The following is a 15779-nucleotide window of genomic DNA, read 5'->3' as shown; positions in this document are numbered from 1 at the left end:
CGTCAGGACCGCGCATTTATTCGCGTTCGCACAGTTGACCGATATAGTTCAATGTAGACTTGATAAATTTGATTTATTTATATATTTGAAATATTAATTAATGTGAACAACACACATTTTTAAATCGAATTCAAGTCAGTCTTTCAATCCTCCTTTTACAGTGTTTGAATTATTTAAGCTGAAATCTAACAAAAACTAATACGTGACTAACCCACACTTATCCTTGTTCCAGCTACCAAGTAATGCAGCTATGTTGGAACCCCAACCCTGAGAGCCGGCCCACTTCGTCGCAAGTACACGCGCTAATCAACCACCTACACCGCACTCACCGCTCAGCGTCCGAACCGGCCAGCGACGACGGATACGGAAGCGCGGACTTCGAGGAACGTTGGCAACGACTCAAGCCCAACACAATACCCAAATTAGACGAACATATAGCCATAGTACATGCCCCTTCAACGTCCATGACGTCACACTTCACGGGCTCCGAACAAGAGCTCAACCAACACATACAAGATTCACTAAGCGTTGATATGGATACGGCAGTCTCACGATCCAGCAGCATTATGTCGGACAAAGATATGTCCGTACAAATCAAATCAGAAAGCTTAACAAATCTACACGGGTCCCTAGAAGATGTCAGGAACATCTACCTTACTCATAACGAGACGGCTGCCCTTGAATGCCATCAAGGTAACATCAGTCTTGAAGAGACAAGAGAGAAGGAACAAGATAGATCAGACGCGTCGATGGATCCCTGGCTCAAGGATATCATAGCTGGCAGCACCGATGACGTCAGCTACTACAAAGATGTCAGCGACGTCATCAAAAATCTTGATAATATACTAAATTCTGAGAAAACTTCAAGTTCTGAATCCAGCCACCAGGCCAGTCCTTCTAGAGATAATTTGAGCTTAGACTGCAAGAAGGATTATCCGATGCAGTCTAGTATGGTCAAGTCCCCTGGGATTACCAATTTCCAGAATATTCTAGATACTGGTTTTAGCTCTAAGTCCGAGGATGCTGAGACTGGTGATGATGACGATCTCGATCGTGACACTATTGGCACTCTCAGCCACTCGTTCGAGCGGCATAGTGAGGTCGACACAACCAGTCAACACACTCTCGAAAACCTCACTCCCGATACGCCAATCAAAGACATGCATGTTGTCAAAACTTTCGAAATAACCGTCGAAGTAGAAAGAGATCATACACAGGAAATTATTGTTGATAGTGCAACCGAGTCACTACATCAACATACTGAATTGCCAAATGATAACAAAATAGTGAGTAGTGATAGTGAAATACCCAAGCTGAAGGAATTATGTGTATTGTCAATACCTAGTGCTAGTGATATCGAACAATTGAACGTTAGAAAAGACTGTCAAACATCATGTGATAGTAACTTAAAAGAAATATGTACTGATATTAAGAATGAAACTAAGTCAATAGATGAAGTAGGGGAGGTGAATGAAACGCCTCGAGAAGTAGAGAATAAGGATTCTTTAGATAAGATCGAACTGGAACAAATGGTAGATGATATATTCTTGCCGATAATGGTGCATGGAATAACAACTAGTGAAGTAGAACAGTCACGAGATGAATTGCCTGAAGATAAGGAAGGAATTAAAACAGACAATACAATGTCTGTTACAGACGTCAAAAGTGATATTGAAGAAGTCCTAGTTAGTGATCTCATAAAAGTAACTGAAAGTTCTAAATCCCTTGAAGACTCAAAAGAGGATAGTTTAGGAGACCTGAGTGAACTAGAGCCCTCTGAAGCCTTATCTCCGCAACAGACACCTGAGCCAGTACAAAGTAAGAATAATGAAAGTTCTAACTTGAATGTAACACAAGAGACTGAAATACCAACAATTGTAATAGATGAAGTGAAATCTCCAACGCCCGAATTGCCACCTGAAATAGTACAAAGTAATTTTAAGGAAGAAAATCAAAAAGAATGCACCACAGAAAATGATGAAACTGAAGATGTATTGATAGATCATGGTAAGCCTGGAACAGAATCTGTTATCAGCAGAATAGATGAGGATAATAATCAAGTTGCCAATATAACTAAAGAAAGTTTTGTCTCTAAAGAACATGTGAGAGATGATACTGCTAATGAAGTCATTGCTGAAACTATAACTGAAACTAAAGAAATAATAAAGAAATCTCACACAAATATTGCTAAAGATGTTTCAGATTTCATTATGGAAGAAAGAAAGATTGCAACATTACACGATTTAAATAGTGCATCTAAAACGGAAATTACATACACAAATGAAGACAAAATCGAAAATGAAATACTTGAAAAATATCTGGAAAGTTCTTTTGTTGAAGAAAAGGAATTAGAAAATGTTGAGCCACAGGTAGAAGAAAAAGCAGAAAGTGTTTCTGTAAACGAAAATGGAGTCACGGATACAATCATTGCCGATACTAATGTCATCGAAAGAATTGTCCCTTTAGACCTACATGAAACAGCTACATCTGCTGTCATTGAGACTAAAGAAGATATTCTTAAAGATGTGTCGTTAGATAATGTCAACAATACACCTAAAGAAATACTGAATACAGAAGCCGATAAAGAACCTATCGTACACATAGATGAAATCAAAGTTTCCAATAAAACATATACTGTCTCTAAAGATACTGAACCCATCCCTTTAGTGAATGATGAATCAAAAAACATCGATGACTCGTTTGCCATCAGTAAAATGGAGATGGGAGAAGTAAATCTCACTAAAAATGTAATAGAAGATTGGTTCAATGAAGCTTCCATGTCCAAAGTGGAACAAACTGTGCATGAGAATATTCCCGTAACTAAAGAGGAACCAGAAAATAATGAACAGTCATTAATCTCTGTCATAGCTGACGTTAGTGTGGAAGCGGCAAAATTTGAAGAGGAATTCGACGAAATTCCTGAGAAAATAGTGGAAATTGCCGAAAACTCTGGCGACGTTGTTAAAGAAAATATTAAAGTAACATCTAGCGAGGATACACAAGTTCCTATCGTGCCCGTTTCTGAGGAAAAGTCCAAACAGGATGATGATAATACACCTAGATCTGAAAATGATATACTGGCTGCTGGAGATCGGCCAGACCACAGCAATATATACCTGGATCTCATTAATGATACGAATAACGAAATTTTAAACGATAAAGCCTTAGATAGTAATGTAAGAAACGTCATAGAACAGTGTCTCGAAGGTTCTACCGCAGAAAACACTGCTAACACGCAATGCTCTCTCATCAGAAACGAGTCTACTGAATACTTCGATCCTCCCAGCTTCGGGATTAAAGACGTCGATAATTTCTTACACATGGAAAGGGTTTTCAACAGCCACAACACTGATGTCGTGTCCAGTACGCCTCTAGCGAGTGACAGTTCCGTCGAAGTTAACAGCACCGTTGAAAACTCTGTCAAAGAATGTGATACGCAAATTTTGTCTGAAACTAAAGTTCCTGAATATGGTTTGGGAACGTCTATGACAAGACAAGAGCAAAGATATGTTCCCGATAGCATGAGCCCTTTTGAATCTCCAACAAAAAGCCACCATACTGACACTTATGATGAAAACAGCTCAGTAGTGCTAGGCCCTTTTGAAAATTGCACCTTAGAACTGTTTAGAGGAGTGAAATCTTCAGAACTCGTTGATATTCCCAAGGAAGAGCTACTAGCTTTCTCGTCGAATTTTAGTGAGATGAATCTTGAAACTCCCTCTCCTTTACGCGACGGCAACTTTCTGAACGAAGTTCCGGACATCATTCACGATGATCTGCAATTCGATGATGTACAAAGTCTAAGCGAGAAACAGTCAGACCCACAGACTGAGACAGAGAGTGGAAACTCAGGCACTGAGAAAAGAATCTCCCCTTTAACTCCCCCAAACTCTCCGGGAGTGTTCCTAGCGTCGACATCACAGCAGAAGTATCTCGTGGATATAGATCTGACTCCCGAACCAGCGCCCCTAATGGAACCCGACCTGTCATTACAAAATGAGATAGAACTCAACCAGATAGAGTTGCAAATCACTTCGAAGCTAGCGATGGCGGAAAACGAGAATAACATGAACATTGAGTACTCTGGGCCGTTGACTGTCGAAGGTCTGGTTTCCGATGAGGAGATGTTGCTGAGAGAGAGTGACACCTTACCCGAGTCTTATTTAGCAGGGAATGGTGGATCTGTTGAAGACTTGCGAGAAAACTTGACGCTTGACGAGGAATGTGTCAAGGCGTTGAGAAACGAGCTTGAACTGAAGTTGCCTTTAGCACAGGTGAGATTATCTTCGTTTATTTTTTATCTTTATTTTACAAAATGACGTAATTAAGAGATCCCCATATCCGGCCATATCTGTTTTAGCAAGAATTTTAACACAATTAGGCAGATTTACATTTCCGACTAAAACCGATTTGTAGATTGATTGATAGTAAGTTATTTAATTTTCCTTGTTATGAATGAGATCATTTGTAGACAGAATTATGTTTTATTTTATATATTGGGGCTAGACAGTGTAGCTACTAAGCTTGTTCTTTATCTGGGATTATACCGTTATCTATTGCCAAACGTCATATCGTGTGCAATCTATTGCGAGAAGTGGTTCAATTACTTATCCATGTTCATTGATAAAAATTATAAGAATATGTGTATACTATATATATTTGAACCGGTACTGATAAATACCAATAGTTTGACATAGTTATTGTTTATGTTGATTAAAGATTAGTTTAATGTCATCACATTGAATGAATAAAAAAAATAAGTTTATCCTAGAATGAAAAGGAAAATGTGGGAAGAATAAGAGGTATTTATTTACAAATTGAGTTTATATGTTTGTTAGTTTTTAACAAAAAAATCTAATAATTTCTTTTTAATTTATTTTTAAACTGTAAACGTTTGTAAATGCAATATAAATGAAATTATTTTCTAGGCAAAGCAACCACAACTTTCTAGTTTTTGTGAAACCTGCCTGATAAAATGGTTTACCTCTTATAAAATCGCAGATTTTTCAGACATTTAGTGTAGGTATATTAACTTTACTTTTCAATACTATACTTACATAATAAAAAAAACATATTTTAACACAGGTAGCTGCAATAGAGCCTCCATGCGAACAAGAGTGGTCGGCCGAACTACCGCCGCCGCCCGAACTGATCGTCAGCTATCCCGGAGCACTCAGCCCCATCGCCGAGGAAACGGGACAGCAACTGTCGGCGTATGAAAACGATATTAATTGTAAGTTATGTTCAAATGTTAGTGAAACAGTTTTAAAGTTAAATACAATTTTTCAATGATTCTACAATTGCTACTGGAAAAGCGTTATATCCTTTCTGAAAACTGTTTTCAAATAAGAAATAGAAATAATGAAATACTTGTACGATTGATGCGAGTTTAGTTTTTGCTTGCGAGACATCAGCGGTTTCACTTTCTTGCGATGAAAATCTCGGTCGACTCTCTATGTCATCATCATCCTCCGAGCCTTTTCCCAATCATGTTGGGGTCGGCTTCCAGTCTAACCGGATTCAGCTGAGTACCAGTGCTTTACAAGAAGCGACTGCCTATCTGACCTCCTCAACCCAGTATCCCGGGCAACCCGATACCCCTTGGTTAGACTGGTGTCAGACTTACTGGCTTCTGACTACCCGTAACGACTGCCAAGGATGTTCAATGACAGCCGGGACCTACAGTTTAACGTGCCATCCGAAACACAGCCAATGGTGTCTAAGATATACTTAGAAAGTACATACAAACTTAGAAAAGTTGCATTGGTACTTGCCTGACCTGGGATCGAACCCGCGCCCTCGTACTTGAGGTTGGTCCTTTACCCACTAGGCCACCACGACTCTCCACTAGGCCACCACGACTCTCTATGTGATTCATTAAAATATCAAAATATTGTTCACAATAAACCTCCCTTATCTTCCAGGGAACCTCTCAACCCGTACAGAATCATCAGAAAGCTATCCCGAACCTTGCAACAACAGTACCGATGACGTCACCGAGCTGCCGACCGGCGCCCAGAGCGGCGATAACCACTCCACCTACACGATACAGTCGCGGGAACACTCGCATCATACTTACACCTTGCACAGAGATGTCGAACTTGTTAGCAGTAGAGAGTGAGTATACAACAAGTAACATTATGTATAATATAGTAAACTACCCGGAGCCTTACAACAACACTCCACCTACACGATACAGTCGCGGGAACACTCGCATCATACTTACACCTTGCACAGAGATGTCGAACTTGTTAGCAGTAGAGAGTGAGTATACAACAAGTAACATTATGTATAATATAGTAAACTACCCGGAGCCTTACAACAACACTCCACCTACACGATACAGTCGCGGGAACACTCGCATCATACTTACACCTTGCACAGAGATGTCGAACTTGTTAGCAGTAGAGAGTGAGTATACAACAAGTAACATTATGTATAATATAGTAAGCTACCCGGAGCCTTGCAACAACAATACTGATGAAGCCACGGAGTTGTCTAGATGTAAGTATAAGTGGTAGAATCCTTGAGAATAAAATGATTGAGAACCAAATCGCTGCTGGGAAAATATCGGACATAAAGTCAGCAATTCTGCAATTTCTTCTTGAAGAATTAAGAGTCATTATATGTTACGGAGGTCCATGTTAGTAAGTAATATAATAAAGGAGACTGATAATGATAGTAGCGTGTCGTGTTTTGAACTCGCATACCTGGGCAAATTCTCCTCAGATTTCAAGTTACAAAATTGGCAAAATCTTTCCTCAAATAATCACATAAGTTTTATTAGCCGATTCACATGATATTTTTCTGTAAATGCTTAACAAACAAATTCCTGTTTACATTAGTTAGGATGTGGAAGTAATAATTGCAGGCAGAGAGAGTTAACTGAATATGTACAGGGCAATGTACTTCGCCTTGAATGTAACATTACGATTTATTTGTTGCCACATGTTAAGCCGTAACGGTCGCCTAAGGCAGACCAATCATTGTGAACAATAATATGTGCTTAATTACTTATTGATTATCATGGATTTCTGTGCGGTTATTAATCTGTAGAAAAATGTAGAATAATTAATTGGTTTATACTTAGATAGCTTACTCTGTCTATCGAGTGTTATTTATGCCGTTATACTGTGTATGAATTGGAAACTTGTGTTAATAGAAATAATTCTACGAAATGTTTATTAAAACGCATCGCCAGTATGACGGTCCGGTCATTATGATCGTTATCTAATAGGTTATTTAAATCGACTCATATTGAAGACCGACACGCAAGGTATTCGATTGCGAAATTATGCAGCGCTAATTAAAGCATTCTCTTAAAAATGCAGCTATTATCACATTTCAAACAGCTGAGCTTCTAACAACAGGTGCGTAAAACTAATGTATTTATTATCTACTTACAGAATTACGATGAGCGCAGACAGCTTGAACGCCAGCCCTTTCAAAAAGCGTTTACCCGAAGCCGACACCGATTCACCGATCGACGACAAAACGTACACTAAAGAGGAGGAGAAAGAGTCCTTAGAGAGGATATCACAAGTGTCGCCCTTTCTCCTGAGCCCCACGACCGACACCTCCGCCCCGGAGAACTCCGACAATCTCGACAACGCCACGGGAGTGTCCACTCTGTCCAAAACCACCCTCCCCACTGACGCCAAACACTCGAAGCCGTCCGAAACCCAGTGCCTGTCCAAAGCTACCAGCATCGACTCCTGGTGCTCAAACGACACGCTATACAATGTCGAGGAAAATTTCGACGACCTCGCCATGGACCCCGACGTCCCCGAATTCGAACCAGAAAGGGAGGAAGGGAACAGCGAAAGCACTGACACTTTAACCCACAATGATGACGAGAAAGAAGTCAGTCATTGTTCCACCTACATCATACACGACAGCAAGTCTGAAGCCTGCGAAACTTTCTCCCCAGACTCGATAACCGCCAACGATAACTATACGTATACGAAAGTCAAGACTGAGAACGCTGGTACCACGCCGTCCGTATTAACCAAGTCAGATGTTAACGATTCCACCAAGAACACTACTAAAGACTTGGCCTACGGTACCCTGATGTCAGGGATGCCGTCATATTCGAATTGTACGACGGAACTCGCGTCAGGATTCGATGATTGGAAGGTAGCTCAACCAGAGCTTGTAAGAAAGTCTCCGATGCCCGGTGACGCCGACATGACGCCGCCCAACCCCACCGATGACAAGGTGACCGAAGTCGCGAGCCCGCAGCTCGTAGCAGAACCTTGCATCAAGAAAATGGAGAGTGTCGACATATCCTGCCTGGAAGACAATGTGATAGACAGCCACAATCAGACTGACAACGTTGAAGCCCAAATAATGTTAGTTCACACCGACAGTCCGAACTACGGCTACAAAAACATGGAGCCGGCAGTAACTAGCACGCCTCTTACCGACCTGGTAGATGAAGCTGAGAATGTGGAAGGCATACCCATGAGACTTCCTGAACAACATACGGAATCTACTGAAGACAGCAGCAATGCTCTGAACTTCCAGGCGTTCATGCAGTCCGCTGAGGTCAGACCGCAAGATTTGTCTTCTGACGCCAGCAATGAATGCGCGAGCCATGAAACAGAGGTGCTGCTCGAAGGAGACAGCAAGACCATAAGCAGGAACAGCAACAGAGACAGTCTAGTCGTTTCCGAACGGACGCCAACTTATTCCGACTTCGAAAACTCGGCTGTGTCGAAACCTCAAGACGTGAACTCGAAAGATAAGTCTAGTCAGAGCATGGAAAGCGGAATCAGTTCGGAGGATTTTCAGAGGTTTGAGACGTCCGTGAGGAGCCGGCCACAGGATCTGTCGTCGCTGATAGACGCCAGCTCCTTGCTGCTCAAGAGTGAGAGGATGTCCAGTGAACTTGCAATGGCTTCACTGCCCATAGACTTCGATCAGACTAGTCAGTCGGAAAGCCGAGAAATCGCGAACGACCCGCAATCTCAAACATGTCCGCCTATCATTACGAATTTAAGAGAATCTCACAGCTTAGTTAATTTTAGAGAACCAAATTTTTTAATCAATTTCGATGCTGACGATGAGACCGAACAACCGCATTCGATTATAATAACCGAAACTACGATGGATGCATTCAAAGAGAGTCCGAGCAGGTCATACGACCCAACGGATGTAAAAATCTTAGATGTAAACCATTCCTACGATCCTCACACCAGTAGATTTCACGCGAACGACGACTTCGAGAAACTACTAGAACACAAGATCAATGGGGAATTAAACGAAGAAGAAAATGTTATCAACTCTGAGCATTTATCGCCGAAAGTGGAAACCGTATCGGAGAGAACTGATACGGCAAACAGTATATTTCTAACTGAAATACACAAAGCCAGTCCGAATACTTCGAAGTCGATCGACAAGGGTCGCAAAGTTAACGAAGTGTGCAACGGTGGTAGTGAGAAGTTTGCTACCGTGAACTTTCTCAACGAGACGTTTGAGGAACTGATCGAGAGTAACGTAGACGACGATACTAAAGACCTGAAGACTGAGGAACCGAGTGAAGGAAACTCTACAAACAGTCTAAAACCTACCGAAACTTCAATATCCGATGAATTAGAAGTTCTGGAAAGTCCTAAGGAATCTAAAAGCATTAGAGACGAATTGCAAGAGATTGGTGAACTAGCGAACGGGGTTTCCGAAGAGAACGATAAGATGACCGTGGTCACGGAAGATTTTTTGCAGAATGAGAAAAAATTTTGCCAAATAGATTCGTATTTTCCGTTGCTGAGTGATATTAGATTCACTGGTAAGTGATCTTTGTATAGTACTTACATTTACATACTGACTGACTTTAGAAATAACCTGGTACTAGTTGGTTTAAAATATCTACTTGCTAATTTACTGCAAAAAATCTAAAATATTTTCCCGTAATTTACTGGAATACAAAATTTGAGTTCCATACTCAAGTACAAAATATGGAGCCAGCATTCAAAATAACACGTGGTTGAAGTTGGCATTCATTCATTTGTTTTTTTTTAGAATCTCGGGAAGTATTGTGTTTATAGATTGTGATTTTCCCGTTTATAAAATTTATGTTCGTAAAGTTGAAAATTCATGTTTTATTTTATTCCCCAGGACCAGCAACAGAAATAATGAGCACATCGTTCACACAAGACTCCCCTACGGAGCCCACATCCCCAGAAAGCGCGGACAAGCGCGATACCGCAGCAGAACTACTGAAGGAGTGGGACAGCGATTCCGACTCGCACACCAGCAACTCATCCAGCGGAGAGTTCATTTGGAAGGTGAGTTTGTAGTGAGAGTGAGTGAGTTGGTGAGTTGGGTGAGTGAGACTTGGTACTTGGTATGATGGTGATTTTGTGACTTACTGGTCGTGATAGTGAGTGAAAATTGTTTGGTTAGATATAGAGGTAAATGGAAACTCTGATCCTATTCACGTTTAGACCCTTTATCTATAGTGAAAGATTCCGAAGCCTGATATGTAAAAGCATGATTCCAATTTTAGCAGCATTTAAGGATGTTAGATTAACCATATAACCTTTGAATTTGCAATAAACAAGAAATGTTATCAACATTTTGGATATGCTCACTAGTATGGAACAACAAAATAATTAGGTACCTCAAAAATATCCAAGCTATCAAGTCTCGCTCAACCAAATTCTTGTGTTAACATTTAAGCCGGTGTGAGATTTCGCGGGCTGTTGTAACTAAAGCAATATTTAAATAATAATCTTTACTACAAAATGTGAATAATGTAATGGTGTGGATACTCTGTAGTTTCTGTCCCCGCTTTGTGTTGGAAATATACCATATATTATAGATATGTGATGATGTTTAACCTGATAACTCTCCAAAAAGGTTGCATATCCATGGAATATTTTTTTATCTTTAATGGAGCTGTAAATATTCAAAACCTCTTTTGAACAGTTGTCAAGTTAAACAAAAAGATTTTATAATGCAGTTTCCTTATTAAAGTTATTCGTCGCTTCCCTGAGCTCTACAGTTTAGCTCTCTGTTATTGTATTTATACATATGTACACAGAAACCATTGTTATGCCTCCATATGGTCGCTTTTATTGGCTGTGGTGCTGGTGATGCCATAAAAAAAAGATATATTTTTTTATTGCCAGTATTTTTTGTGAAACATAATGTTTTTGTTCATTTACTTCTTAGATTTGGGATACCGTTTGATATATTTGCAATATGTGACAGATAATTATATGTGATATGAGTCCAAAAACGCTAGGGCCCAGTAGTGGTCCCGTATGTATCATACACAAAACTTTAACAAAAATCCCGTGATATTTTGAAAATGCTTTTGATGTTCTCTAATTAAAATCGGGAAAAACCACAAATACCGATTTTTAAGTTGAAGAAAGCGGCACATATGTATTTACTCACCAATGAAAAAGTTCAATCAGCTGATGTTCATAATTTTTTGCTTAACTAAAATAATTTGGTTGCCAATCTATCTTATACAATTCTATATCTCTGATTCACTCAGTCTTGTTCTAAATTCAAAATGGCATCTCTGCACCAAGCCACACAACGGTACATGTATATAAATATGGGTGTTGGTGTGGTGTGCATGTGACGTGATATGTGTGTGTGTTAGGACGGCGACGGCCACGAGACCTCAGTCGTACCATCCACGCACTTCGACCACGTAAGTTGTGCCCTTACCTCTTATGTGTTTATGCATGCCTGGTACTTTTTGTTGCTTACTGGTTTTGAAATGTTGATTTAATATTAGTTGTTTTTTACATTTATATATACTTTGCTATGATAAATTGATTTTTATTCATTAATCGATAGATAGATGTCGTGCAAAAATTATTTCTCTACTAATAATACTTTCATCAGCATTTCAAAACCTTTATGTACGTAACACAATTTTGGGTTAGCATCATCCTGTTATGAGACATGCTTTTATTAGCCGAACATTTGTAATTAGAAAACTTTCCTTTAGTGCCTTTTTGTATCCATTCTACATTATCAATTCATTACTTTGTCTATAAATTAAACGCCATCGTCATTATAATTTTCTCACAGTAACATCATCATTGTCGTGTAGTCTCATCACGGCTGTTACCCAAATTTTTACTTTATTACGTAACTTTAGGGTGTAATTTCCCTTGCAGCAGCGAACAGGTGAATCTCGCGACAACAGTGGGGGTGAACGTCACAGTTCCCCAACTGGTGGGTCGGCGGGATCCGCGGGGTCGGGAGCTTCTGACGCCTCGGGGGACTCAGGGTCAGGGTCTGAAGGTGACGAGGTGGAGTTCGTGCCTTCTTCGTGGGACTGCCGAGCGGCGCCCGCCAAGTCCTCTCTCAGGAGTTTGGAGCAGGCCACACCCGTATGTATAATATCCTAACTGATTTGATATGTGAATTTATGATGGTTTGTGTTTGAAGATAAGACGACTATGATGGATCTAATTTGGACCATATGAGGTCCGAATTACCTCCAGCCTCCTTCAGGACGCCAGGGAAACTAGTGGGAAATAAGTGAATTTTAAATACACTGTTTATCATTTAAACAATGCTAACCAAAATAGGGAAGGAAAATATGTATGTATCTCTTCCAATTTATATTATAACGATGTGCACATTGTTTATTTATAGTATATCATCAACAGTTGTCTGACCGGTTATAAATTGCATTTCGCGTAATTATTTGGTTTTGAATATATTTCAACGGTGCCAGTGATATTCAGTTCGTATTTTGAAAATATTCTGTTGGTTAAAACCTTATGTAATAACGAACCTAGTTAGCTTCCAATGGTATTCGGGTCTAGTGATCTGAGTACCAGTATTTAAATGGAACGACTGGCTATTTGACCTCCTCAACCCAGTTACCTGGGCAACCAACTTGTGTCGGTCGTATCTTTGCTTTCTGACTTTTGGCCGTGTATTTCATAAAAGATAGGCTAAGCAAAATATGGGGAAGCTTCTACATATAGTACGTGATGCCAGGACAACAAGAAGCGCGTGGTGTTCAAGCGACAGAAGTACCACTGCGTGTACGAGTACCCGCGCGAGGCGGCCGACATCGACGCGCACTCGCCCGCCGCATACCTGCCCGACCTCTCCACTTACTCAGGTATTAAAGATAATATATAAACATAAATTATTTGTATAGGTAATCTTTGTTCCTCATAGCCTGTAAAATGGTCTGCGGTGTCTGGGGACGGAGGCAACCAACGGCAATGTAACATAGGAGTATTAGGAACGAATGTTGCAGTGTGTGAATCTGGAGATAATAACAGTTTATACAGGGTGGCCCATCCATAGGCGTCCAAAAGAAAAATTTAGAAGCTCTATGCTATGGGGTATCCGAATCACCCCCATGTATGTTCAGCGATTTTTTGTAGTTTAGGAGCTAGAATTGTTTTTAATTTTTTTCTGTAATTTTCATTTCAACATTGTTTTTTCTACTTTACCTTTTTTTCCTAACGTTTACACATGTTTTTTTTTTTGTAATTAATCATCATGATAATAGCTAACACCTGAAAAAAGCAGTTTGGTTAAACATCCTAGAACTTACATAAAATTTAATCTGAAGTTCAAAATTACTGTTGGAGTTCAGTAGCCAAAAATATTAAGGGCTTAAAAAAAATAATAAGAGGTTTCTAAGCAGGTTTCTAATTTTGAACTTCAGATAAAATTTTATTTAAGTTCTAGAATGTTTAGCCAAACTGCTTTTTTTCAGGTGTTAGCTACTATCATGATGATTAATTACACAAAAAAACATCTGTAAACGTTAGGGAAAAAAGATTAAATAGACAAAACAATGTTGCAATGAAAATTACGGAAAAAAAATTCAAAACAATTCTAGCTCCTAAACTACAAAAAATCGCTGAACATACATGGGGGTGATTCGGATACCCCATAGCATAGAGCTTCTAAATTTTTCTTTTGGACGCCTATGGATGGGCCACCCTGTATACCTTCAAGGTAGTCTTATTTGTACATAACGTGTGCTAAAATTACTGTGTTGTTAAAATGTCACACCTTAACACTTCGATCCTGTGTTTGCAAACAATATTGGGTCTCCTATATTATGATTTTTGGCTAAATGTAATTTAGTAATCACAACGTTAACTTTTATATTATGTTTAACAGAAGAAGAATATTAAAAATAGCGTTCTCAATTAACCCGTGTCTTTATGTCAACTTGAAGATTTAAAAAGCGAATGTTTTACTTTTATAGAATGGGACCCTACGAGTGCAGAGGAAGCTGAGCTCGGCTACGGACAGCTTTTCGGCGCTCCCAGCCCTCTCGACCTCTATCCGCTCAGGGCTGGCATTGCCTTCGGACCTGGTCAGTTTCAATATCCACTAAATAAATAATTTTATTATTGCCTTATTGTGTGGGTAATAACAGTAACGTTGTCTCCAGATTACGACGAAGACTTCTTCATCTCGTCATCAGCTCGGCCGTTCGAGAGCCTGGGCATCATGTCGACCACCAGCCAGTTCTTCCCTGGCAAGCACGTGAAGCCCTCACTCCTCGAGCGTGACCTCTCGGATGACCTCCCCGATGACTTCCCACCTCCTCCTTCGCCCCTCCCCACTACCACTCTGATGCAAACTCGAACACCCTCGCTAGACTTCACCACCCCAGACTCAGGAGTCGAAGACATCACCCCAGGCTCCACAACCGATGAAGACTTCAAAAAGAAGCTTCCAGAAACAGAACTGACGTGGAGACCAGTCGATAGCGCCAGTTCTAGTGAGTCCGTCAGCCCGAGTTCCCCGGGGGGCGAAGCGCTAGGTGGCCTGCGACATACGAGGGACAAGCTCAAGCTGGACCTGCCTCCAAGCCCACACATACCGTCCCCGAGACACAACAGAGTATTCAACTTCGTGCTCGACAAGCCTAAACGAAGGGAGGACAGACCAGCCGAAATCGGCACAACACCTCTAGTGATGACCGATGACACGCCAATCGTCACCACGTCACTACCACTACAAAAGGATGCCGAAGACTTACCCGTTCCTGAACCAACGTTCTCGACATTCGGCAAGAGCCCTCCCAAAGTGGAACCGGAGCAAAAGCTCATACTTACCGACGAAGTTGAAGACAATACAGAGGTCAAGGACGAGAGTCCCAAGGTCGTGGAAGCTGTGAAAGGCGAAGGTACAGTCCTGGACAGTGGTGATGAAGACTCCGGTATAGAGAGCAGCTCCAAGGCCACGCTGGAGAGAAACAAGACGAACGTCTCGTAATTAGAACAAAGTAGCAGTAGTTTTGTATAAATAGTACTGATTCATAGATCTGAACGTAACCGGAACTTTGTTGTACGAATAAAGTTTAACGTTACGCTAAAGAGGACGTATATTAGTTTGGATTACAACCGCTTTGGTATCAGTTAGTGTCTCTATTTTACCAGCGTGAACGGCATGGTCAGCGTGAATGTGTGTTAATCCAATGTTTTTTAATTCTCGTTCCCTGAATGTACGTTCTTTTAGTACTTAGGTTTCTTCTGGTTCTAATTCAAACTAATGATTTCGTTTCTAGTGGTTTTGATAACCACGTCAATATGTCGAACGAACGTAATAATCGACGAATTATGCCATTAATAAGTAAAATAGTATTACACTCAGCAAAAGTATTAAGTGCTGGACATAAACTTGATATACATATCGGAATTATGGACATCGATGTTTTATAGCCAATCATTACTCTAACATCGAGCTAGGAAGCTAAAATGTGCGTTCAAAATATTTCCGGTCTTACTACAAAAACTTTAACCACTGCTTTACACTTGTCT

General features: G+C 40.4%; 1 protein-coding gene across 1 annotated transcript in view; it reads left to right on the top strand.

Moving 5' to 3' along the window:
* LOC124633116 overlaps positions 1–15779 on the top strand; it is a gene marked incomplete at its 5' end in the record, with an annotated part of 40609 nt that overhangs the window by 22795 nt on the left and 2035 nt on the right. Inside the window, 10 exons of the mRNA XM_047168214.1 lie at positions 233–4274; positions 5086–5233; positions 5925–6117; positions 7407–9787; positions 10117–10286; positions 11618–11668; positions 12144–12359; positions 12979–13105; positions 14216–14326; positions 14405–15733. Of these exons, the coding sequence (XP_047024170.1) occupies positions 233–4274; positions 5086–5233; positions 5925–6117; positions 7407–9787; positions 10117–10286; positions 11618–11668; positions 12144–12359; positions 12979–13105; positions 14216–14326; positions 14405–15234 (8269 nt within the window). The remainder of the gene's footprint in view (positions 1–232; positions 4275–5085; positions 5234–5924; positions 6118–7406; positions 9788–10116; positions 10287–11617; positions 11669–12143; positions 12360–12978; positions 13106–14215; positions 14327–14404; positions 15734–15779) is intronic.

The sequence above is a fragment of the Helicoverpa zea genome, chromosome 9 (assembly GCF_022581195.2).
Source record: "Helicoverpa zea isolate HzStark_Cry1AcR chromosome 9, ilHelZeax1.1, whole genome shotgun sequence".
NCBI classification, from domain to species: domain Eukaryota; kingdom Metazoa; phylum Arthropoda; class Insecta; order Lepidoptera; family Noctuidae; genus Helicoverpa; species Helicoverpa zea.
The sequence above is the reverse complement of the archived record's forward strand: the minus strand, read 5'-3'. Positions and strand labels throughout refer to the sequence as shown.